Raw genomic sequence first — 26,426 nt, 5'->3', positions numbered from 1 at the left:
CAGCCATAGCACTGCTGGGTCTGTACCCCAAAGAGATAATGGACACAAAGACTTGTACAAAAATATTCATAGCTGCGCTCTTTGTGGTGGCCCAAAACTGGAAAACGAGGGGATGCCCATCAATTGGGGAATGGCTGAACAAACTGTGGTATATGTTGGTGATGGAGTACTATTGTGCTAAAAGGAATAATAAAGTGGAGAAGTTCCATGGAGACTGGAACAACCTCCAGGAAGTGATGCAGAGCGAGAGGAGCAGAACCAGGAGAACATTGTACACAGAGACAAACACACTGTGGTATCATCGAACGTAATGGACTTCTCCATTAGTGGCGGTGTAATGTCCCTGAACAACTTGCAGGGATCCAGGAGAAAAAAACACCATTCATAAGCAAAGGATAAACTATGGGAGTGGAAACACCGAGAAAAAGCAACTGCCTGAATACAGAGGTTGAGGGGACATGACAGAGGATAGACTCTAAATGAACACTCTAATGCAAATACTATCAACAAAGCAATGGGTTCAAATCAAGAAAACATCTAATGCCCAGTGGACTTACGCGTCGGCTATGGGGGGTGGGGGGGGGAGGAAAAGAAAATGATCTATGTCTTTAACGAATAATGCTTGGAAATGATCAAATAAAATATATTTTAAAAAAATGTCACAGGCCTGCATTGGTTGGTGCTGGCAGATTTCTTGCTTAAAGAAACTGGTTAAAATGAATAAATAATTTAAAAGTCATGAACTCTTAAAGCTTGAGTAGAAGGCATTTCAAGCATACTTGAGAAATGTGACACTTTTGCTTTAGTGTTTTCAGCTTATTATGAATCATTTCAAATGATTAGAAATGCCTTCAATATTTGCTATTACTGTGCAGAGAAAGAATTTAAAGGTTATGTTCAAAAAAGCCTCTTTTTTTAAATTATGTCTTAAACCAGAGACTACAATGGAATTTGTGGAACATTTCTATTTTGGAAGAAAGTCAAGAGGCAAATGTTAACCATTAGGGACAGGCTGTCATGATGTCTTTGAAGAAAGAGGCAACTATTTCTAACTAGATTTCTGATAGCTCCTTTATTCAAACTTTCAGCCAGATTGGTATGAATCATTACATGATTTAAGTTGCTAGCTTTGCTCTTTCAAGAAGCAATAAATGTTTCTATTTTATTTCTATTTCCTTAACATGAGAAAGGAGTTGTACCCTGGAAGAGTGTGGGTGTGTGTATTTTTTAAAAACTCTTACCTTCTGTCTTAGAATTGGTACTAATTATTGGTTCCAATGCAGAAGAGTAATAAGGGCTAAGCATCTCAAGTTAAGTGACTTGCCCAAGATTACACAGCTAGGAAGCATTTGAAGTCACATTTGAACCCAGAACTTCCTGCCTCCAGGCCTGGCTTTCTCTCCACTGAGCCACTTTATTGCCTGAAGTTTGTATATTTTAACTGTTAATTATAATTAGCATATGTCCTGAATTCTTTAGGACTGGCTGTGATGACATATGGTATATTCCTGCTGGGGCACACAGGATGTAGATAATGAAAATAGACGGTTCCTTCAAGTCAAGTCAACAAGCATTTATTAAGTAATTATGTGCCAGGCATTGTATTAAACACTGGGAATCAAATATAAGCAGAAAGAAATATGGTCCCATCTCTCAAGGAGTATTCTAATTGTCCCCAATACAATACATCAAAGAAAAAAAGCTGAAAAGGGTTGGGGAGAGGGAGAAAAGAAGGCAAGAAGGAATGAAAGGTTAGAAAATAAAGAATATAGCTTGGAGAAGAATGAAGATATGGCTAGCCTGGGCATCCTTCTTAAAACAGAGGTTCTGGGAGGAACTAGCCAATCAGAGGGCAAGCTTGCAGGAGTAGAGGGTATTTCCAGTGTAAGATGGTTCAGAGCTTTTGACAGGAAGAGGTTTCTATGACACTGTAGAGAAAGCCAGGAGTACAGTTTGGAGACTTGTTTCTCTAGATTCATTGGGCACTAGATATTAACCACATTAATAAAATTCAAAAGGATCAAAGAGAACTGAATATGTTTCATTCATCTTAGGATGCATAATGAATGGCTGCAAAGTAAAGCAATATATACTATACACGAACTGTAGAAAAGAAGAAGATGGCAAAGTTTCAGATATAAAAAGTCTGGTGTAAATGAAAGAAATTAATCTCTTTCTTATTTAACTTTCTATGTTCATGACTCTTTGCGTAAAAAACCTAATATGCCTGAAAATATCATAGAAAATTGGCATTCCAAAAATAATTTGCTAGCATTTTAGCCAGGTCCATTCCTGAATGTGAATAGCCATTTGGAAGACTATTTCCTATTGATTGTCATCATTAATTCAAACTCTAACCTTCTTTCTTTGTGATAGAGTCTTTAAGGAAATAGCATAGAGGCTAAGAAGAAATGGATGTCCATTTTAAAGATAGAGAGGATACAAAAATACCAATTCTGTAGTGGTCTAGATCTGAAATTTCATCTATAATTCCTTCTGGTAAATGTGATATTTTTAAAGGACTTAGTACAGTGCTGGCATGTAGAATGTGATACATAAATGTGCAAAAATCTGTTTCTCTTCTTCCTTACACTGATGTCAAAGGGCAACTCCCTGGGACCTTTTTGTTTTAGTTTTCTGGGACACTGACAAGTTAAGTGACATCCATAGTTATACATTATTCCTCTCCATTATATATTAATGCTGCTTCTCAACTCCACTGTAGCAAACACACATACACACACACACACACACACACACACACACACACACACACACACACACACTTCTCTCCCAACTGACATAAGCAAACAGGAAAAAACTTTGGGGGATAAAATAAGGGTGCAGAATTTTTTCCCTAGCTTTGTTTCATGTTATAGAAAATAGACTTTTCCATTCTTTCCTCAGCTATAAGTTGTTTCAGAAAGAGATTCTACTCAAGTTCAATATAGTTTAGAATCCATTACCTGAAACAAGGGATCTGAAGTAAATACGTCTCTGCAGAGAGGCAGTGTGGGATAGGGCTTAAAGAGCTAGCCTTGCAGTGAGGAAGACCTGAGTCCACACTCTTCAAATCATTGTTTTCCTCTTGTTGTACCCCTTGTTTTCCGAGGTAACTCTCTGAGGCTGTAGGCTGCAGGGAGGTCCTGATCTGCATTCACAGATAAATTCCTCTTCAGAAGAATACCAGATAATGAAATCATAGGTTCTATACAAAAAATTGTTGTTGTGGTTCAGTTGTCTGACTCTTCATGACCCCATCTGGTGGTTTGTTGGAAAAGATACTGGAGAGGTTTGCCATTCCCTTCTCCAGTTCATTTTACAGATGAGGAAACCAGGACAAACATGGTTAAATGGCTTACCCAGGGTCCTATAGCTCGTAGGTGTCTGAGGTCATATTTGAACTCAGAAAGATAAATCTCCCTGATTTCAGACCCAGACTCTTTCTCCTATGACACCTAGCCTTCTTACCAAAAAATAAAAATAAAGAGACTAAAGAAAAAAGAGGCAGTTTGGTAAAGTACTGGTTCAGGCTTATTTAAAAATGTAGAAGATGGTGGAAAGATGTGGAAGATGGTGTGCCAGAATGCACAAAATAATAGCAGTACTGCTTGCTGGCCCATATGGAGAAGATGAGAGAGGCAACTGATTTTTTTTGGAAAAGGATTAGAAAGAATTCAGTTTTAGGCATATTGAATTTCAGATAATGGTAAATATTCTACTTAGAAATGTTCAAAAGGTGATAGGGAATTGGAACTCATTTGAGTTACAGTCAATGAATTTGAGAGGCCAGCTCTGGAAACATGGATTTGGAAGAAAAAAGCATAATAGCAGGTTGGATGTTGGTAACTGTCACTATACGAATTATGTAAACTCTAAGAAAACAGTGAAAGAAAATGAGGATGAAAAATGGGCCACTCAATTTGCTGGCTCTTAAGAAATGATACTTGTGACATTGAAGAAAGATTTTTCTTTTCATTCAGACTAGAAGCCCAGTTGTAAGAGTTCAGGAAGAAAACAAAGGAAGAAGAAATAGAAACATGGGCAGAGATGAATTGAGAGGTGAAAGGAAAGAGACAAATTGGACCCAAGGAGAATAATTATTTGAGGACTCTTTGTAGTAGTAGAAGTAATAGCTGACAATTTTAGCAACTTCAGGTTTTCAAAGCCTTTTATATATGTTATCCCATTCAGTCCTCTTAACAATCTCATGAAGTTATTATCTCCATTTCACAGATAAGGAAACTGAGGCTGAGAAGTTTAGTGACTTATCCAGGGTCATACAAATTTGAAATATATGATACAGGATTTTATCTCAGGTCTTCCTAACTTCAAGTCAGAAATTTACCCATTATTTTTATCCTATCCATTTTTACACCTACACTTTATCCATGACATCTATATTATGCTGTCGTTCAGTCATTTTCAGTTGTGTCTGACTCTTGGCAAAGATATTAGAATGATTTGTCATTTTCTTCTCCAACTCATTTTAAAGATGAAGAAACTGAGGTAAACAGGGTTAAGTAACTTGGCTGGTGTCACAGAGGAAGTGTGTTGTCTGAGGCCAGACTTGAACCTCAAGAAGATGAATCAACCTGATTCCAGGCTCAGAGCTCTATCCATCGTACCACCTCACACCTACATTACTCTACCCAGCTCCGTAGTAGTGGGAGCAAGTAGTAGTAGTAGTAGTAATGAAAAAATCAGCAATACCATGCTGCATGGTAAGTAGTAATGATAGTAGTAACAACAATACCTGTAACAACAATAATATTTGACACTGATAATAGTGCTTTGTGATTTATGAAAATACTTTATATCCCCCTTCCTGTTTGCTGCTTATGGCATTAATGTTCTCACTTTACAATTTTACCTTGGGAAAACTGAGGATCAGAGGACTATTAGGTAATTAACAGAATAAATCTAGAGGGAGTACATAAGCCTACAGGTAGAGGGCAAGTCAAGCTGAGATCTAAGTTGCTACCAAGAAAGCCCACTAGGGATGATTCCAGAGATTTCAACATTTCCCAGCACTTTTTCCCCCCAAGGTGTAATCAGGGACAGCCTTCCTTCCCATTCCCTCTACCATACTAGCTCCCTGCCTCAATGGGAATTTGGTTGCCCTTTTTATTAGCTCCATTGCTACAGGTCAGAGCCATGCACTGTCCCAGTTGTCTGTATGTATTACTTGTCTCAATCATATTGGCTAGTATGCCACCTAAGGACCAGTAAAACCACTCCTAGACATCCTTAAAAGTGCCCTTGCCTGGCTTGGACTTGGGCTCACAGCCAGGAGATCTGGGCTTTAGAGCCAGTTCAGCCACTAACTAGATTGGTGACCTCTTAGTCTATACACTCAGGTAGTCAATAAACACTTATAAAATGCCTACTATGTGCCAGTACTGTGCTGATGTACTTTAGTCCTAGCTTCAAGGGGCTCATGTTCTAATGGAAAATGCAAATAGGGACATATAAACAAGCTATGTACAAGATAACCTGGATATAATCAACAAAAGAAAGATACAGAATTAAAAGGAAAGGGGAAAGGCTTCCTCTAGAACAGCGGTTCTCAACTTGTGGGTCACGACCCCAGTGGGAGTCTAACGACCAAAACACAGGGGTCACCTAAAGCCATCGGAAAATACATATTTCCAATGGCTTTAGCCACTGAGAAATTGTGCTACTTTACAGCAAGATCTCGGAAAGAATGGGGACCCTGCTGCCCGCACATTGTACTAATATTAGTTACCTATCAGCAGCCCTCCCCCTATGAGGGGCAATGGATTTACCCTGCTGCCTGGAGACCAGACTCAAACAGATACCCAGAGAGAGCACGTGGACGCTGGCTCAGGAGAGGTTAAGAATGAGTCCTGGAGCAGATAATGGAGCCAAGTAATCCCAGCAAAGTGAAGGCTCAGCTCGAGCTGGAGGGAGATGATAGGAAGAAGGCAGCGTCTGTGGACCCCCTCCCCAGGCAGGACTTACTTCCCACCCCAGCGCTCAGGCTGCCTCCTGCTGGATTAATATTTCTCAACATATAATTAAATATTGTTTTTGTGATTAATCACTATGTTTAAATTATGTTTGATTTGTAGCAATGAGAATGCATAATGCATATCAGGTATTTACATCCTGAATCATAACTGTAGCAAAATTACAGTTTTGAAGTAGCCACCGAAATAATTTTTTGGTTTGGGGTCACCTCAACATCATGAACTGTATTGCGGGGTCACGGCATTAGAAAGGTTGAGAACCACTGCTCTATAAAGTGGGATTGTAGCAGAGACTTGAAAGAAGCCAGGATGCAGAAGATGACAAGGGAGAACATTCCAATGCTGGGGAACATCCAGTGAAAATGCCAGACTCAGGAGATGTAATATGCTGTTTGATGAATAGCAGTGAGGCCAGGGTCAAGTAGCACAGGCTACCTAGAAAGGGGAGTGTGGGGAGAGGGGCTAAGGTATAAGATGCCTGGAAGGTAGAGAGAGGCGGGTTATGGAGGACTTTGAATGCCAACCAGAAGAATTCATTTTTGATCCTAGCAGCAATAGAGACACTGGAGTTTATTGGAGAGGGGGGGATAGGGATGATCAGTCCCCGTCTTTAGGAGGATCATTTTGACAGCTAGGTGGAGGATGAAAGAGACTCTTGTGGCAGAGAGATCCATTGGCAGGCTATTGCAAGACTACAGGCATGACGTGATGTCGTATACACAGCTATAAACTTAGGAAAGTGGTTTCTATGATGGACTTCCACAAGGAAAACTATAGATACCCTCACAAGTATGGGACATTTTTTCCCCAATCAAAGTATTCAAAAGCTGCACTGATGTACTATACTATTTAGACAAAGGTGTCCAGGCTAGGAACTGAACTGGTCAGTGGGAATGCTAGGTGTGTTGGAGAGGATAGTTGAGTCCAGGAATGGAGGTGAGACTGGGTGGTCTCTGAGGCCGCCTCCAACTCTGAAATTCTGGAACCAGTCTAGTTAAAGATTCCTTTCAATGGTAAAGCCCTAGATTTAATATTTGAAATGGAAAAATTGCCTTTAACACCACCAGAGGGAGCCCAAGTGTTTCATGAATGCACAAAACCATCAAGGGAAAAGGGGATAAATAAAGTTATCATGTTAACACTTGGAGTGTTGCCTCCTTTTGAGTGGGTTTTTTTTTCTTAAACTTTTTGAACAAAACTTTACGTTTTGTAATACTCCATCATATGTTTGTGCATGCTGTCTTGTCTGACTCTGTGACCCTCATTTGGGATTTTCTCAGCAAATATCCTGGAGTGATTTGCCATTTTCTTTTCTAGCTCATTTTACAGTTGAGGAAACTGAGGCAATTGGGTTAAGTGATTTGACAAGAGTTATCCAGCTGGTGTCAAGTCAGATTTGAATTCAGGTTCTACTGACTCCAGGGCCAGGACTCTATCCATTGTACCATGTAGATGTCCTATTTGAAAGAGAGGAGTTGATGAAAGCAGATGCAAAAACCAAGATCCAATACTCAGTGCTGTTGGCCCAGCACCCAGGTTTTTCCATTCTAGCCAACCCTGGACATGTTCTTTCTTTCCGTACATTGCTTTAAAGTGACAAGAGTGACCACTAGACCTAGTTCATCTTTGTTGTGAACTTTGTAGGAAGTTTCGGGTGTGGTTTCCTCATATTGTTTATGACCAAACTATCAAATTAGAGCCCTGGATAAGCACTCAGAGATTTTTCCCCCTTGTTTCTGGTTGAGTTAATCATACTGTTTAGACATTCAAATGAATAACTGCCTATAGTTCTGTGGCAGGAGTAGGGTAATGGGAAAAACACTAGCTTTGTGATCACGGGTCTTCAAACTGGATATGCTGTAGGTGTCTCAGCTCAGTATGTCTTTCAAGCTCTTTCTTCATCCTATTTTCCTATTATCAGTGAAGGTTCAAAACTTTGGCTCTTTTCATGGCTGCACTGTTTGTGGTGGCAAAAAATTGGGAAATGAGGGGATGCCCTTCAATTGGGGAATGGCTGAACAAATTGTGGTATATGTTGGTGATTGAATACTATCGTGCTCAAAGGAATAATAAAGTGGAGGAATTCATGCATAGTGAAAGAAGCAGAACCAAGAGAACATTGTTCATAGAGACTGATACACTGTGGTACAATCGAATGTAATGGACTTCTCTACTAGCAGCAATGCAGTGATCCTGAACTATGCATAGGGACTTATGAGAAAGAACGCTATCCACATTCAGAGGAAGAACTGTGGGAAAAGAAACACAGAAGAAAAACAATTGCTTGATCACATGGGTTGATGGGGATATGATTGGGGATGCAGACTCTAAAAGGTCACCCTAGTGCAAATGCTAATAATATGGAAATAAGTCTTGATCAGTGACACATGTTAAATCCACTAGAATTACATGTCAGATCCAGGAGGGGGTTCAGGGGGAAGGAAGGAACATGAGTCTTGTAACAATGGAACAATTCTAAATCATCTAATTAAATAAAATTTTCAAAAAAACAAAAGTTGGCTCTTCACTTACACTCATCCCACATATACAAGTTTGAATCTTGTTATTTCTACCTTTAAAATGTCTCTCTAGATGCCTTCTGCTCTCCACTCATATAGCCACAACCATAATAATTTCTTTTTTAACTTATTTTAACATTTAGTTTAAATTCCTTCCCTCCCTCTCACCACTCTCCCACTCCTTGAGAAGGCAAGTGATATATCAATTTTACATGTGGATTTTCCATATTTCTATATTAGCCATGCTTCAAAGAAAAAAGAGAAGAAAAAGAAAGTGAAAAGTATGCTTTAATCTGCACTGAAAACTCATTGATTAGACTATTGCAATAGCCTTCTAATTGTTCTATTTGCCTCAAGCCATTCCACTTCATTCCACCCGCTCCAATCCATTCTCCACTTAGCTGCCAAAGTGATTTTCATGAAGTTCGAGTTTGACCAGGTCACCCCCCCCCCCCCACTCAAAACCCTTCAGTAGCTCTCCACTACTTATAGAATCAACAAGAAAGCTTGACCTTTTTCTGCCTTTCCAGATGTGTTATATTTGATTCTCTTCTATACACTCAACAATCTGGCAACTCTGGTTTCTTCATAAGTGAAACTCTATCTCTCAACTGTGAATGTGCATTGGTTGTCCTCCATATTTGGAAAACATGGTGGACCATGATCCATTGCCTTGGCCTCTTCTCTTTCTTCCTTCAGAACTCAACTCAAATCCCACCTTCTATAGGAGAATTGAGTCATTCCTTTTTATCCCTTCGCCCCTCAGTGCTTTCCCTCAGATTGCCTTCTACATTTCATTAATATGTAAATATTCTGTCTTCTAGAAGAATGGGATCATAGTTTTTTTGGTATTTCTTCATAGACTCAGCCCGTAGCACAGTGTCTGGCACATGGTAAGTATTTAAATGCCCTTTTACTGGTGTTCTCCCTTTGTGAAGTGGGTAAGGTACTATCCCCATGGGGTCTGAGTCTCTGATTCCCTCTTCCTCTAAAATCCTTTGAACCTAAGGGAATTGGATCAAGTCCTCAGGGGGACCCTTGTCAGCACCAAGGACAAACCTAATTCCAAATAGCAATCTAAGAGACTTTAAAAGCTAACAAAATGTCCTGAGATGGTGAATTTAGACTAGATGGTCTCCCACAGCCTAACCTGTGGTAAAGACAGCAAGATAGAATGGAGATGGGGGCAGATAGCACTTAACTTTCTTAGCATATTATTCCATGATTCAGGTTACAAGGGCAAATGGTTCTTTAGCTATTAACATTTCTATATCCCAAGTAGATTATAAGCTCCTTGAGGACAGGGCCTGATTCACTTTTTAATCTTTGGTTGACTGAGGCCCAACACTATGGTTTTCACATAGTAAAGCTTAATTTCTTGAACTGAATTGAGTAGACTTGAAGTGAGACCCCATGAGAAGAAAACTTAGAAATTTGTCAAGCCTATCTGTTAAGTCCATTTATAGAATATAAAAAACATCACGTTATTGTGAGATGATTGCCAATGGAAAGTTTTGGTTATTTTCTCCCCCTTAAAGAATATGTTCTTTTACATCTCAAACTATCTTACCGAGGATTTGTTCCCCAGCATATAAACATGGCCTATTCTAATATAATTCCATTGCCTCATCATCACATTGCCTTCCATATACTGCACATTTCACAGATTGCCAGGCACGTTTCAGCTATTGCTCAGGCCACTACAGAATGAGTGATAAAAACCATTAGATTACACAGTAGAATGCCAGGACTGTTGTTGGCAAACTAAAAGGAGAAAAAGAAAATGCTGGCTAGTCTAAAAGCCAATCCACAAGAAAAACTTCACCTGCATGAGCACAGACAAAAACAATCTTCAAGCAACTTTCACCTTCATCTGCATCTCTCCTCTAGAAAATAATGAAGCAGAGACTGTGTTTGGGTAGGGATAGAGCACCCCTCCTCTAATTCAAACTTCTGACAAACAAAAGAAACCAAGTCTCTCCCCTGAAAACAGTTCTAAGAAGACATGAATGCTGACAATGGATGAGGATGCATTTGTCTTTAGTCACATCTAATCAATCAATCAATCAAAATTTATTAAGTATCTAAGGAAAATTCCTGTCATTTCTTTGAAAGGAAATAAAGACTCAATGGATGTAAAGTTAATTCACATATGCTCCTAAATTTCACCCCATATTTCCTCCTTACTTTTGTTTCCATGCATAGATGAGGCTTAGGATCATAGATTTAGAGTTGGGAGGGATCTCAGAAACCCTTGAGTTCATTTTACAGATGAGAAAACTGAGGCAAGCAGGGAAAAGTGACTTGCCCATGGTCACATAGGTAGTGAGTACCTGAGGCCAGATTGGAACTCCCAAAATATTAGTCTTCCTGACTCCAGACCCAGAACTTATCCATTATGCCACTTAGTTGTCCCTGTGTAAGATAGGGTGGCCTACATTTCTTTTTGAATTTGACACCACTGATATAAAGGACATGTGAGCAAATTCTCTCTACCTATTTAGGATAAATCAATCCTTTACTTGAAGGCATCTTTGGAAAGAAAGGACTACTAAAATGATTAAAAGCTTGGATAATAGATCATAGAACAAAGTTTAGAGAAATTGAAGTTGGTCTGGAAAGTGGAGACTCAAGGGGATCTTAATAGTCCTCAGGCCACATATAAGATATTTTATGAGTGTCTGTGAGTAATTCTTTGAATATAAGACAATAGGGAATAGGCTCAAATCACAATAAGAAAGATTTAGACATTTTAAAAGAACTGTCAATCAGAATTCTACACCACTGGAACATATCATGGTTTTAGTTTCCTTCTAGGGCAATTTTGATGTAGATAAATCGCTATAATCCTTGGATACGTTTAATATAGTTTTCCATAGAGGTATTAAAAAAAAAAAAGACTAGATAATACTTTAAGATTTCTTTCAGCAGTTCCTGACATTCAAATAGCAGAGCTAATACTAGGAAAGACTAAATCTAGATCAAAAGATGTAATCATTGGATTAATTTACTCGATCCAAGAAACCTTGCATTCTTCAATCCTGAATAAAGCCTACTTTACAAGTAGTTTGGCCTCAATTTCTCAAAATAAGAGCAAGGAAGATGCAAATACATTGAAAGTAAATGATACTCTATATTTTGCACTTGTAATCAATTGAATCTAACAACTGAGAAAAAGAAGTCTCTATAGAAAAATGTTCTGAAGACAGAAATATACTATTTGTAACTCTAAAATCAGCAATAAGATCTCAGTCTTTCAGGGAAGAATTATTCATTCCTCAGCTAGAAGGATACTGGAGAAAAGATGGGGGTGGGGCAGGGGAGCCAAGAATGGGGAATGGAACTGGGAATATTTTTATTTATTGGTTTTTAATTTAAAAAATTAATTGCTTAATCATATTTTTATTCATGAGATTTTTTTTAAGTATCAGAAACAGTTTTGTAGTAGAAAGGGAAAGTAGAATATATTTCCTTCTTATGAAGTATGGCTATAATTAACATTCAATAGCTAGGTTTAAATTGAGCAAAATGGACACCAGATCCATAACCATTTTTTAAAAAAGTCAGGAACTGCTGCTGTTGGAGGTCATCTAGTCTAAATGAGGAAACTGAGAATTGGGGTGACTAAGATTACACACACAACTTTAAATATAAATGTTACAGGTTATATTTGAGCCCGGGTCCTCTGGAGCCAGTATTTTTTCCACTATACTATACTGACACCTTTTTTTCTTCCCTCATATTCCCACTTCCATTCCCCTTCCTCTTTTTTACATAATGCCATATCTTCCTCTGGCCATACAAATTTATTTGTATCCCTCAAGCAATCTATAAGCAATCTGTTACTTCAGTTTTTGAAACAAAAACAATTTTTGTTGTCCTTGCCTTTAAATAATATAAACAATAAATGTTGTGGAATTCAGTTGAAGTTAAACTTCAATAGTAATAACTTGAATAGTAACACATGTTTTGTATACATTACAGGACTCTATTTTTGTTGTACTCTGTTAAGAAAACTAACCTTGGGAAGAAATGCAAATTAACATTCATACAAACATTAATGCCACTCAAATGAATGTGCAAATACTTGCCAAACAGATTCCCCCGCACACTGGAGGATTCAGATTCTGCCCTATCTGCCCTCTCACCAAAAAAGTTGGGCTTCACATAAGTCCCTATTTCAGTTCACAATAAATACAGCAGATTTAGGAACAACAAACAAGCAGGGCCAAATTCATGACAGACAGTTACTGAGAAAATCAGATTTTGAAAATATTACCTTCCAACTCTTCCTTGAATAGCTCCCTTCCCTCAGTATTTAGATGTACGACAACATCCCAACACAACCATTGCAATCCACAGCAGTCAACTCAGGAAGTAAAGAAAGAGCCACTGCCTGCTTGTGGAACAAGCCCTTGGGGTTGGGGATTGGGGAATTAGGGGTAAGGAGAGGAATTTAAGGGAGAAAAAGATAATCAAGGGCACCCCCCACACCCCTGAAAGTACATAACTCACAAAGGCCAAAACAAACATTTTCCCAGGGACAGGAGAGTTGACATTGTCCTTGAGCACCTTAGACATGAAGCCACTGGTATTTTCCAGAATGAGAGGTAAGCTATTGCTGAGGCAGGCATATCTGCATTTTCTAATGGGTTAACTTAGAAAATGAAAATTTACACAACACACAATGCACAAGCTTGGACCAATAGAATTATTAGAACTAATCTTCACATGAGTGATAAGCAGGCTCTCCTTCAAAATCCTAGCAGCAGGCTCTGAATGTACTTGACATTCTGTTTGCATTCCAAAATTCTTTGGTATTACATCATCCTTTTAAGGATCAGGTATTTTGTTAGTGTTTCTCCTAATTTTGCTACCAATCATCTCTAGCAAGTAACATGAATTGCTTCTGTCTGTAATAATGTAACTGGCATTATTCATACCCTACAGAATTAACAATAATATTAATAATAATAGCTACTATTTACATATTGTTTTAAGGTTTGCAAAGTGTTTTATAAACATCTCACTTTCTTCTCATTTCATCCTAAGAGGCAGGTGCTGTAATTAGCCCCATTTTGTAGATGAGGAAACAAAGATAGAGGGTAAGTTTCTATCAGGGTCTAAGAAGTGTCTGAAGCTAGATTCAAACTCATAGTTTCCTGTCTCTGGATCCAGGACTTCACTTCTTGCACCACCTCGATGTCAAGATTAAATCCATGACCACAGACTAAGATATCTGATATGTGCTTAGTTTTAGCAGAGCCAAGATCTGCCAGTGATTTGCCTGGTACCAGGGCTGGGGATGGATAGTACCCACTTTAGAAAAGGAATGGCATTTGAAACAGAAGCCAATGGAAACCGCAGGCTAGGCTGGGTCTTCAGAAAGGAAGCTTCTGAGCCTCATTCCAGGAATTGAAGGGATGCTGTAAGAGGGCTTCAAGAGAGGAGATATTCAGGTGGGGAAGTTTGTACTAGGTCAGAAGATCAGGAAACAAGATATCAGAAAGGAGTAGATGCCCTTCCCCAAAGCTTGGGCCTAGTTCTAGGTGGTTGCTTTCTTTTCCACTCAAGTTCTGGCTCCTGAATTAATCGTGTGCTTATTTGTCACTTTCCCCAGAAATATTCTGGACCAACCCTAGCTGCATCAGGAAAAGCCTGTCAATTTCCTCTAAAAGAACATCACCACAATCTTCCAGATATAGTCTGGTTATAGCCCTTCTTGATTATTTTTTTCTAATTATGCTATAGTTTCTAGAATCTTGGCATCAACTGTCAGTATTCTAACCAATAAACAAAGTATATATCTGCTTCTAGCCCTTAGGTAGTGTAGTGGATAGAATGCTGGGGCTGGAGTCAGGAAAACTCATTTTCCTAAGTTCAAATCTAGCCTCAGATACTTTCTGAGCCTTGGGAAGTCATTTAACCGTATTTGCCTCAGTTTCCTCATCTATAAAATGAGCTGAAGAAGGCAATGGCAAACCATTTTAATTTCCTTAAAAAGAAAACCCCAAATCAGGTTGGGAAGAGTCACACATGAACAGCAAAAAGGCAAGTCATAGAAATATAGCAATTTTAATGAAAGGAGAGATTGGGTCAGTAAATATAATACAGCCAACAAGAGTAGAGGGAAAATGAATAACTTAACTGACTGAAGTTATATTGTAAATTATTTAAGTTCACAAACAGAGGAACAAAGGGAATAATAAGATCCCATATGTGGTAATAGAGGGTAAAGGAAAAAAATCAATATAACTCAATGTCTCTATCATCAAGGAAATATTTTACTTAATATAACACAAAGGTTCTAACTCTAGTTTCTGTCCTTCTACAACTAAAAGGTGGCTTATGAATTACTTCTGCCTTCTTTAGCATACACAAGCTGCTGAAAAGTTCTCTTAAAAGCAAACTAGTTTACTTAATCGCAGACTAGATATCTACTACATTTGTTAGTACATTTGTGTATTTATCTCTTGGCTAAGAAATCTTATTTAGATACCATATGTAATATCTCCAAAATAAAGCTTAATGATACTCCTTCTAGAGGAAAACATTCCTTGCAGTCCCCTAACCTTGTTTCCATCTGACAAACTCAAGTCCACATCTTGATTTCAACCTACATAGATTTACTTTTTGAAAACTACCAATTATGTTTTTCTCTCTCTGTGTCTCTGTCTCCCTGTCTCTGACTGTTTCTCTCTGTCTCTGTCACTCTATCTCTGTCTCTCACACATACACCCCTTCCAATATGACATAACATTAACTTCTGCTTAAAGATCTGACCCTATTGTCCTCCCGCAAGACCATCTAGTCAAAGAGTCACTCAGTGCCCATGGTATGGAACTTGCTTTTTAGATCTCTTTCCATTTCAGATCTCCTGGGGTCATGAAATCCTCTCTTCTCCCCACAAAGACCTAAAAGGCTCAGATATCATATCAAGCCCTTCTTCACCTTTATGTCTTCCCTCTCAGATTAACCTAAATTTAGCCTGTCTATATCTTGTTTGTACATAATTGTTTGCATGTTGTTTGCCCAGTAGACTGTGAGGTCCTTGAGAACAAGGACTGGGGCTTTTGAGGGTTTTTCTTGCCTTACTTTGTTTTCCCTAGCACTTAGCATATTGGCACATATTAAAGGCTTAAAAAGAAAAACTGCTAGTTGACTGAGTGGTCTGATTTGGAGTGTCTTAGTGAGGAAAGGCAGAGTGCTGTGATTTATACTTCAGTAAGATGGCTACTAGCATGCCACTGGATTCTGGGGAATATTTCCTGCCCCAATTGTGGCAAGACTAGCTTTCAAAGGTCCCTTGGAGGCTGGTGAGACACTAGATTCACCTGAAAAGAAACAATCTTGATTCTTTGTCATTCTAGCTAGTTATAAGCATAAACCTGCTTATAGAAATTCTTTCAAGGTTATATTCATGGAATGGAAAAATTCAATTCTCTTTCTGCCTGAAGAATGGATTGTGAGAATATTATTGAACAACAAAATTACAGAATAATACATTTTTGGACAGCTCTGTAAAACACAGAAAGAACACCAATCTCTAACTCCGAATCATCCCTAACACATAGTTGGTCACATCTAGATAGATGCCAAAACTGTTGACTATTGGTTATTTTGACATCTCAGGGTCTATTAAGGATACTTGATGTATATAGTATGGAAGAGTATAGAAGCATCAACCACAAGGCAAAGTATATAAAACTTTCAAGATATAGCTAATATGTCTCCCCAGAGACAAGAATTGGTAGCAGCTCTCTTGAGAAGAGAAAGGAAGTTAGTAATGAATGAATACCAATGGCAAATACTAAGGTCATAAACTCTGTTCCTAAGTTGGCTTGACAAGCCCTAAAGAAGTAGATAATATAATAACTGCTTCTATAGTATATTCACAAGGCTTCTATTCCAAGAAAGATGAAAGAAGGAAGAAAGACTTAACCAGACAAATTGATAACTCCTAACTGTCAGATGTTGCTGTATTGTATAGTAGAGTTAAAAAAATGTATTGGACCTGAGATGTGCTCCTCAGGAGGGTGGGATGGAAAGTCATATGGTCTCACAAAACTGTTTCAGTTAGTAAGAGCAATCCATTGTTAAAACCAACATGGCACATTAGTATAAGCAACAAAATGTGTTTAGTAACTATTTATACTTAATTTCAATGCATAAAGTTTCAAACATTTTCAGTTCCTCCCTTAAAGTCCTTATCAGAATTAATGTCTGTTCATTCATCCTTATTAACTTTTTTAAAGTGATCAGTAGTTAATAGTATGTTTCTATCTTATTCAAAATAGTTTATTTTTTAATGACAAAGAATCAATGAAAAGGATCATCTATTAGGAAAAGAGAGACACAATGGAAAAGAACATGAAATTGTTGTTAGAGAGAAAATTCCCATTGTATGTGTGAAAGAGAAAGGATGGGTTAAAACAGATTTAAAAAAAACAAACTTTAGTAAAGCAGAAGAGCAGTAAGGGCTAGGCAATTGGGATTAAGCAATTTGCACAGGATCACAGAGCTAGGAAGTGTGTGGAGTCAGATTTGAACCTAGGTCCTCCTGACTCCAGACCTGGTGTTCTATCCATTATGTTACCCAGTTGTCCCTAAAACAGGGATTGTAAACCTCATGCTTGTGGACTTATTTTAAAAATATTTTGTAATTGCATTTCAATAGAATTTCACTTATATTTCTGCATATCTTATTTTGTGCATTGAAGAACATGATTCTGAAAAGGGATCTGTAGGCTTAACCAGATTGCCAAAGAGCCCCTTCACAAAAAAAGAGATTAAGAACCTCTCCCTTGTTTAGAAGACAAAAACACTAAGACCCAAAGGGGAAAATTCTAAGAAGGAGTGCTATAAATGGAAACCACAATATCTAAGAAGCTTTTAAATACATTCCTCAGCAAAGAAGAGAAGCCTAATAAAAATTTTAGCCAGATTTCAGGAAAGAGATTCAGTGATTCTCTGAATTTCATCTATATAGCAAAAAGTAGTAAAAGAAGGATGACAATTCTGCAAAATTACCACCTAAAAGTAATAAGGGAACAGAGGCAAACAGTAGTAAAGTGCTTGAGAGACTAATCAAACTGACTAGAACTTCAAATTAATTGCTTTCCTTCTGTTTTAATTACTCACACTTCTAGGTTGTCATGGAGATTTAGAGGTCCATGGTGCCATCTTTAATTAATTTGCCTTTTCAGAGGTTTTAAAAACAATAATAATTATTTGGTTGTATAGAAACATGCTGCCATTGAATGACCACGAGACTGTGAGTTTAGTACTAATTGTAGTTATGGGTTTAGCCTGAGTCATTCACCTTCCACCTGTGTGACAGAGGCTGGCACATAAAGAAAAAGTGCCAGGCTGAAGAGTGTGTGGAACTGATCACCTCCACGGGGGAGGGGCCCCAGGAGATTAGAATCTGGAGGAGAAGCAGGAAGTTCCCTTGGAAGAGAGAAGGTTGAAAAAGACTTTCTCCTAAGGGTTACCCAACTTTTCCTGCTTGTGACTGGAAATCCTTCTCCCCCACCCCCAACATTTCCCAATTGAAGAGACTCACTGAAGAGAAACCTGAGTAAAGGCATTTTGAATCTCTGTCAGACTTTACCTCAACTCCTGTTGCCTTGGGTTGGAACTGTGGCCAAGGGGTCAGCCAACCTAACTATCTCTCAGGGGCCTCAGCCTGCCAAAGCCTGAGTTCCCCACTACTCTTGGAGGGAGAGAAAAGGGTTTTAGATAAAGGCAGGGACCCCCTTTTCCCCACTATCCTCTCCCATTCTTTCTCTGTCAGTTATTCCTCTGTATTACCCTGATTGAGCTGACATTAAAGTAGTTATCTTTTCCCCAAGCTGTGAATTAAGTGTGAGTGAACAGTTCAAAGGGAGAGACATCTTCCAAAGAAGAAATCCTTTGGTCTTTCGTAGTGGAGGGAGGACAAGAGGACAAGAGCAAATCTGGGAGAGCAGCCATAGCTAAGGAGGGAAGACAGAAGGGGGAAAAATCTTCAAATCCCTTCTCCTCTCTCTGAGCCAACCCTAAACATCAGCTGTCCTCTCCTAGATCCTGTTCCCTTTACCATCCCCAAACCTCTTCTCCAATATACTTGGTTACCCTCAAATGAAGCAGAAAAAAGATTATCCTCTTTGGGGGGCATGGAGAATGGCTGAATGACTGACTTTACCATTTGACCTCAAATTTCAGATTTCAGGTTGTTCCTCCTAAAACAACAACAGTAACAACAGCAAACAACAACCACAATCCTTTATGCTCTGTAAAGTGGGATTAATTTGTACTACTGCTAACTGTTCCAACCAGGGGTAAAAAGCTGGGTAACAGATTTGATGGTGACATACTGAATCTCTTTTCACCTCAGACAAATTAGTCACATGCACATTTATGACAAGTAAAATATGCTGCCTTCTCATTCACTCCTCAAACCAAGTTTTTCATCTTCCATTTCCTATTTTCCTTTTGTCTTAAATTTCAAAAAATTTTCACCAAAGCTGGGAAGATGTAGAGAGCAGAAGATATTTATAGTTTTTTCTTAATGTGGAGAAACTTAAGGGGCTCTCTCTGCTGGTAAAGTTATTATTATTTTTTACCTTATTACAGTTTTTAGAAGCTGAGCAGAGATTGCTGCTACTCACATTCTCCTTGTCAGGCATCCCTAGGGGGGAAAAAGAAGAGAACATGAATTATCATGGAAAGTTGCAATGTGACACTGAAGTCTTCAGCCCCTTAAAAGCTGTTACCAACCTAAAGACCTAATTTGGTGTAGTCAATTTATATTTTAAGTGGGGTAGGATCTTACAGGTAGTTTTTTAAAAAATAGTATCAACTTTTAAAAATGCTTTTAAAAAATAAATAATGAGTGGAACATGGGGTAAGACTAAAAAAAGAGTATTTTACTTCTGCATCTTAACATGCTCTAATGTTTTCTTCACTTTTTCAAGGAAGTAGGACTCATTCCAATGTACCAATGCCATAGTTGCTGGCATGCTTAGCATCACACAGCTAAATGAAGCTCCTATTTCTCCTTTATTGCTTCTCATTCTTTTTTTCTTTTAAACCCTTACCTTCTGTCTTGGAATCAATACTATGTAGGGTTAGTACTAGGTATTGGCTCCAAGGCAGAAGAATGGTAAGGGCTAGGCAATGGGGGTTAAGTGACTTGCCCAGGTTCACACATCTAGGAAGTGTCTGTGGTCACACTTGAACCCAGGACCTGGCTATCCATTCACTGAGCCACCTAGCTGCCCTGCTTCTCATTCTTTTGGATGCGTCCATGGTGACTGAATGACACAATGAAAGAAGCAGTAAAAATGAGCCATTCTGAGAATAAACAATGATGTGGATAGTTCATAGGAGTCTGGCATAGTTATACTGAGAAGTGAGCTGACAATTCTTAAATACACACAGCTAAAGGACATAGGCCCACATCAGGTATGTTGGCTTAGTACAATGTATAATTTTAAAATATAGTGCATACAAAATGAGTGAAGTAAATTGTTTTATGTCAAAAATGCTACTTGTAAATGAACATGTATAACTGGGATAGACAATATAGATGGACAGTGACAGGCTTGGAGTTGAACAGAAGAGGAAAGCAGGGTAGATTGCTTTCAGAAAATTGCAGAGCCTCTTTGCTGATCCAAGATTTCCTTGGAAACAAAGGTCTAGTTTTTAAATATAATATTCCACTGGTGTTACAAGATAGTAGTAAGATATGGAATACCATTTCCAATGAAGAAGTGAAAATGAGTATCACACAGAGAGTAATGGAGAGGCAAATTATAGGTATAAACAACTGTCACTTAGAACAAAGGAAAAATCATAAGAAGAACAGGAATAACAGACATGATCAAGGACTGCAGGACAAGAAGAGAAGATGGGCTGGTCACGTGGCAAGAATGAGCAATGGCAGGACAGCCACAATAGTCCATTGGTATATTTGTAATGTCAGGGGGAAGCATGGAAGGTCTCAAGCATGATGGAGGACTCCCATGGCAAATTTGGGTAGGGTACTGACAAGAGCTATACAGGATGGAAAGGCATAAATGGGTTGCCACTGCATTGTTGGAGGCAACTCCTGAACCAATAAGCTCCCCGTTCCATTGAATATTGACTAAATATATATTATAGAAGGTTTTGTTCTATTACTATTACAAGGAACCATGATTGTCTTGGTGGACAATAAAGCAGTGAGCTCCAGGAGCCTTAGAGGAACAATAAATATAGCAATTCCTCTCTTGAATCTCTGACCTCAATTCTCACCCAAAGAGGATGGAATTAAAGCAGGTAAGATTCTCAGGCAGGGTGTAGCCTGAAGACATCAGAAGCTATAACACAGGAAGTACAAGCATGAGGTTGAGTCCCCAGATCTGAATTGTCAGACTAAGTAAAGATCCTCCTACTTTAACATCATTCATTTAAAAATTGTCAACTGAAACCTAAGTACTCAATAACAGTAATAATAAAAATAATAGATAGCATTTATATGGTTTGCAAAGTACTGTTGTCTCATTTGATCCTCAGATAACTCTGTGAGGTCGAGTTTGTTCTTATTTCCATTTTATAGATAAGAATAGTGAGCCTGACTGAGTTAAATGACTTGGCTAGGATCCCAAAACTTGTCTGAGGCAGATGTAATATTAAAATTCAGCTTTTCTTGAATTCAAATCCAGTGCCCTTACACATTGTGTCATCTACATATATAATATTTTATTGTTTGCCCAGTACTTTAATAATTTTTTTCATTTAACTACATGTGGGATACTATATATAGGCACTTTGCTAGTAACTGTGGGGAATATAAAAATGATGAATAAAACTCAGTTCTTGCTCTAACAGAGTTGTTTGTTTGTTTGTTTGTTTTTTGGCAAGGAGATGCTATACTACCATCTGCAATACAAAGTAGAGTATGATAAGCAAGGTATTGGAACTATTGAACAGTGTCACAGGAATTCTTCAAAGAGAGATCACTTCCAGAGGATAGAAAGCATTCTTGGGGCAGATGGCATTAGAACTGGGCCCAATATTTCAAGAACAATTGCGAGCCTCTAACCAAAGAGAGGGCAGTGAGGTCATGCAGTGGATAGATTGCTAGACCTGGAGTCAGAAAGAACTGAGTTCAAATCCCTGGGTAAGTCATTTAACCTTGTTTGCCTTAGTTTGCACATCTACAAAATGAACTAGAGAAGGAAATGGCAAACCACACTGAATAAATTCACAGGTGATACTTTTGCCAAGAAAACCTCAAATGGGGTCACAAAAAGTTGAACCCAACTGAAATGACTTAACAACAAAAGATTTTCAGAACAATTATGAGCCACTAACTGAAGAGGAGTGGGTTAGATGATGTGAGGTGGAAGCAGTTATTTTTTCCTCCAAGTAATCATACAGTAGAACCACTGAAAGAATTGAATGGCAAATCCTCCAGTAAAAATTAGAGGAAAGAGAGAAAAGATTTTGGGGTTGTTTATTCCCTGTTAAAAAGCACCGCAGCAGTCATTTATTGCCCTGATAAGTTATGTTCCCTGGATTCCTCTCTAGGGCTTAACAGAGAAATCCTAGCACTTATAAGAAAACTACTAATCACAAATGATAATGAGATAAGAAAACTAAAAATCACTGCCAACAATTATAAATCCTTGGTCCAGAAGCTAAAGACCACGGGACGTAGGTAGTATTTTCCTCAATCCTGCCCACTGAAGGCAAGGTATGCCGAAGTTAAAGGAAGGAGGGAAGGAATACACATATAGCACCTATCATGTGCCAAATGTTGTGCTAAACAGTTTATAAAAATTATCTCATCTGAGTCTCACAACAACCCTGGGAAGCAGGTGCCATTATTATTATCCCCATTTTATAATTAAGGAAACTGAGGCAAATAGAGGTTAAGTGACTTGTCCTGGGACACACAGCTAGTAAGGATGTGTGACCAGATTGAATTCAGGCTCCAGATCCAGCAGCCTATCCACTTCCCCACTCAATTGCATTGAAAGGCTCATTAGGGAACTGAAAAATTATCTAAAATAGTTGTATACTAGAATGATATTTGGATTTCTGCATGAGAACAAGAGAAAACTGCCTATGGACATCCATCAAACTAGGTAAGAGAGTAGGTAAAATGGAAGAAGATACTGGATAAAAGAGTAGCTATAATGAAAGAGGACACTAATTTGAGGTATTAATAAATTCACAGGTGATAAAATTTAAAAATATTAAAATCTAGGGATCCAAATGTCTTCTCAAACTTCTGGGTCTCAAGAGTACTTTATACTCATAAAAATTATTAAATACTTCCCCCCAAAGAGCTTTTGTTTATGTGGGTTTTATCTATACATTCTTACAAGAAAGTAAAATATTTAGTATCATTCTTAAGGTAGTTTTGATCTCATAACACCCTGAAAACACCAAAGGAGCTCTCTGATCACATTTTGAGAATTTCTAGTTCTAAGAAAAAGCAAAAGTAACTAAGATTCTGATGCAAAGAGACAAATTTGACCTCATGGTTATCACTAAAACTTAGTGGGAGAAACTTATAACCAATAAAAAAATAGCTTTTGATGGATATATTTTATTCAAAAGAAACAAGATAGATGAAAGGGAAGGATAGCGTGGAAAAGCATTATGTATTAAGATCACTAATGATGAAATCCAAGAATCAGAGAAATGGAGTCTGGGGAAAGAGATTTTGAGCAAAGATGAATAGAAGAAACAGAAGTGATTTTAATCATTATAGTGTTCAACAAAATGAACAAAAAGAAATTCAGAAAATAGATTTTAAAAACTCTGACACAGGAAAAACAGTTGGAGCTTTCAATGACCTAGACTAATTTCAATGGTCTAGGACTGATTTTCTTTTTTTCTCTACCAAAAATATGCCTGCTAACAACTTGTTACTTTATCTGAAAGATAATTTTATCATCCCAAAAGTGGAGGAACCAACAAGGCTCCTATTCACTGGGAGCAAGGAAAGGAACAAGTATTTATTAAATACCTACTGTGTACAAAATATTATCACATTTGATCCTTACAACAACCCTAATTGGATGCTGGTAGGAAAGAACTAGTTTCTGGGATGAGAATGATGAAAACATTGGGAGGAGGTGACTCCTCCCTCTGAGAATTCATGATATAGGAGAGGCACATGTAGTTGGAGAAGTACTTTAGATTTTGGGAAAGCATATTTTTACCAGTTCAAAAGAAAGACATATAGGATCCCTTAGATTCAAATTCTCCTGGGAAAGCCAGTCCAAAAGATAGGAATTTCTTTTTTTTTTCTTCCAAGGTGGGAATTTCTGAAGAAATAATGAGGGGGGAAAATAAGGAGTTTGAATTTTTAAAATACATGTACAGAAGCTAATTAAATATCCTCATTAAGGCTGGCACCAATATGGCAAACCCCAGGACTAAGGGGCCAGTGGGCTATCTAAGGAGGAGTGCCCCAGCCCAGGTTGGAAAGAGAGCAAGTCAGAGTCTTCTTGCTGATAAAATAATGGGACAGTTCCCATCCCTGGTAGATGCATTTCCAGTCTAGGAGAATTAGGGAGATCCAATTTCCAATAAACCAAAGCCAAATGCAAAGTCAGATAAGTGAACAGATGATGAAAGCAAGAACATATAACAAAGAATGAATGTGACACTGGGATATTTCTGCAAAAATGTTTCAGAAGTGTTAAACTCAGAATGAGATGAATGTGACTAATGAAGGACATCAAGGACAACAAAATGTTCTTTGTTGTTGCTGACATTATTTTTAGCTATATTGGAATAGATGAAGTTATGAAAACTAGTAACAGAGAGAAAGAAGAGTTGCCCAATTTTCTGCTTCTGTTTTTTTTTTCCTGCCAAGGAAGGTCTAGAAATGAGAGAACAAAAAAAGCCAACAGGAAGGAGATGCACAAGATAGATAAGTAAAAAGCAATTAGTGTGAGTACCTACTGGCCATTGGTGAACTTAAGTCATTTGACCCAAGTTAACTATATCCTTTTGGTATAGAAAGAATTGGTGGATAGAAATGGAAAGGTACCACAGGACTAGAGAAAGGAAAACATCCTGATATCTAAAAAGGCTAAGAGAACAGAATCTGAAGAGTATACAGTGGTGAGTTTTTATATTGAGTCCTAGGAAAATGCTGAAATGAGTGAATCAATAAAGAGATAAGATAAGGAATATCATTGTATCAGGCCTCCTAACCTGATAAACACATAAGCCCACAGGAAACACAAAAGCCAGCATCACCTTTTGCCAGGATAAAACCAGTAGGAACTGCTGAAAGCTTTTTTCCCAAAATGGTGAGTTTGAATATCCCTTACTTAGCCTCTAATTCTTCAGGAATCTTTCCTCTACCTAACTAGCTTGAATCTGCACCAGTCCCCAAGTCTACACTCCTTACTCCCTTCCCCCAATGTCTGCTCCTGTTAGAACCAATAAAAACCCCATTTCTCTGGGGAGCCATCAGGGATTTAGATTACTCCAAGGAGTCCAATGTGCCCATTACCACCAGCACTGTCCTCAATGGCCCTTTATTTTGTAATTCCCCTCAGTATAGCTATCTTGCTCTAATATCTTCTTCCTTTTGGTATTCAGAACCACCCTGAATCTGTGTTAAGATGAATAGTTAGTAAATATCTAGAAAAAAGAAGTGGTTATTCTGAGGAGCTATCAGAGCATCATCAAGAATGGGTTAAACAAGATTCACCTCATATTCTTTTTTGATAGGCTACTAAACTGGCAAATTGAGGAAATGCTTTCAATACAATACAATACAATACAATAATCTAATGATCAAATACTAAATACTGCCAATATCTAATGCCAGAGATAGCAAGGTAGCCCATTGGATGCAGCACTGGGCTTGGAATCAGGAAGACTGATCTTCATGAGTTCAAATCTGGCCTCAGATACTTAAAAGCTGTGTAACCCTGGCTAAGTCAGTTAATCCTAGTTGCCTCATTTTCCTTCTCTGCAAAATGAGAAGGGGAAGGAAATGGCAAAAATCCCAAAATGAGGTCATGAAAAGTCAAATGCGACTTAAACAATCAAACAACTAGTACTACTCATATGGAAGAGATGGATAGATGTATATAATTGGGATGGGTGAATTGGGACATATGATTTCCTTGATGGAGAAAGTAGACTAGACGATAATATAATTAAGTGGATTTGGAATTGGTTGAATGGCCAAAGTCAAAGAGTAATTAAAAATTGTTCAATTTATACTTTGAAGGTTATATGTCTCCAGTAGAATAATTCAGGTACTTCTGTTTGGCCTTGTACTATTTCAGAATTTAATGAATAGTTTGATAATGGCTTAGGTGGAATACTCATCAGGTTTTTGGAAGACACAAAGCTGAGAGGAATAACACACTGGATAAGAGTCAGAACTTCAAAATATTTTTGTAGATAGATTATTGGTCTAATGATCCTAATGAAAAAAAATTAAACAAAGATAAATGGAAAGCCTTACTGCTGGCGTAAAAGAAAAACTTCATGGATATACAGTTTTTGGGAGAGCACTTCTAGTTAAATGGTAAGAATTAATGTCATTGTAAGTAGTTAAGGAATTTCTGGATGGAACCAGAGATGGAGAGTTTGCACTAGTACTCTTTTTTTAAAAAACTTTTACCTTCTGTCTTGGAATCAGTACTGTGTATTGGTTCCAAGGCAGAAGAGTGGTAAGGGCTAGGCAATGTCAGTTAAGTGACTTGCCCAAGGTCACACAGCTAGGAAGTATCTGAGGCCAGATTTGAACCAAGGACCTCCCGTTTCTAGGCCTGGCTTACAATTCCTGAGATACCCAGCTGCCTCCGCACTAGTACTTTTTAGAGCAGTTTGGAGATGAAAAAAAGAAAAGAGAAGGAAAATGATTCAATGAGTAAAAGGAGGATTTTTTTTTTTAAAG

The 26,426-nt window shown here is 38.1% G+C and overlaps 1 protein-coding gene across 11 annotated transcripts in view; it reads right to left on the bottom strand.

Annotated features, from left to right (window-relative positions):
* The window catches only part of RAPGEF4 (Rap guanine nucleotide exchange factor 4), a 407,942-nt gene that overhangs the window by 150,943 nt on the left and 230,573 nt on the right, over positions 1–26,426 (bottom strand). For 6 of the 11 annotated variants that reach the window (XM_056794003.1, XM_056794004.1, XM_007494381.3 and 3 more), the window contains one exon: positions 19,120–19,184. In XM_056794003.1, the coding sequence (XP_056649981.1) occupies positions 19,120–19,184 (65 nt within the window). The remainder of the gene's footprint in view (positions 1–19,119; positions 19,185–26,426) is intronic. The other 5 variants (XM_007494386.2, XM_007494385.2, XM_056794008.1 and 2 more) reach the window with 1 other exon arrangement.

This window comes from Monodelphis domestica, chromosome 4, assembly GCF_027887165.1.
Source record: "Monodelphis domestica isolate mMonDom1 chromosome 4, mMonDom1.pri, whole genome shotgun sequence".
NCBI lineage: Eukaryota > Metazoa > Chordata > Mammalia > Didelphimorphia > Didelphidae > Monodelphis > Monodelphis domestica.
The sequence above is the reverse complement of the archived record's forward strand: the minus strand, read 5'-3'. Positions and strand labels throughout refer to the sequence as shown.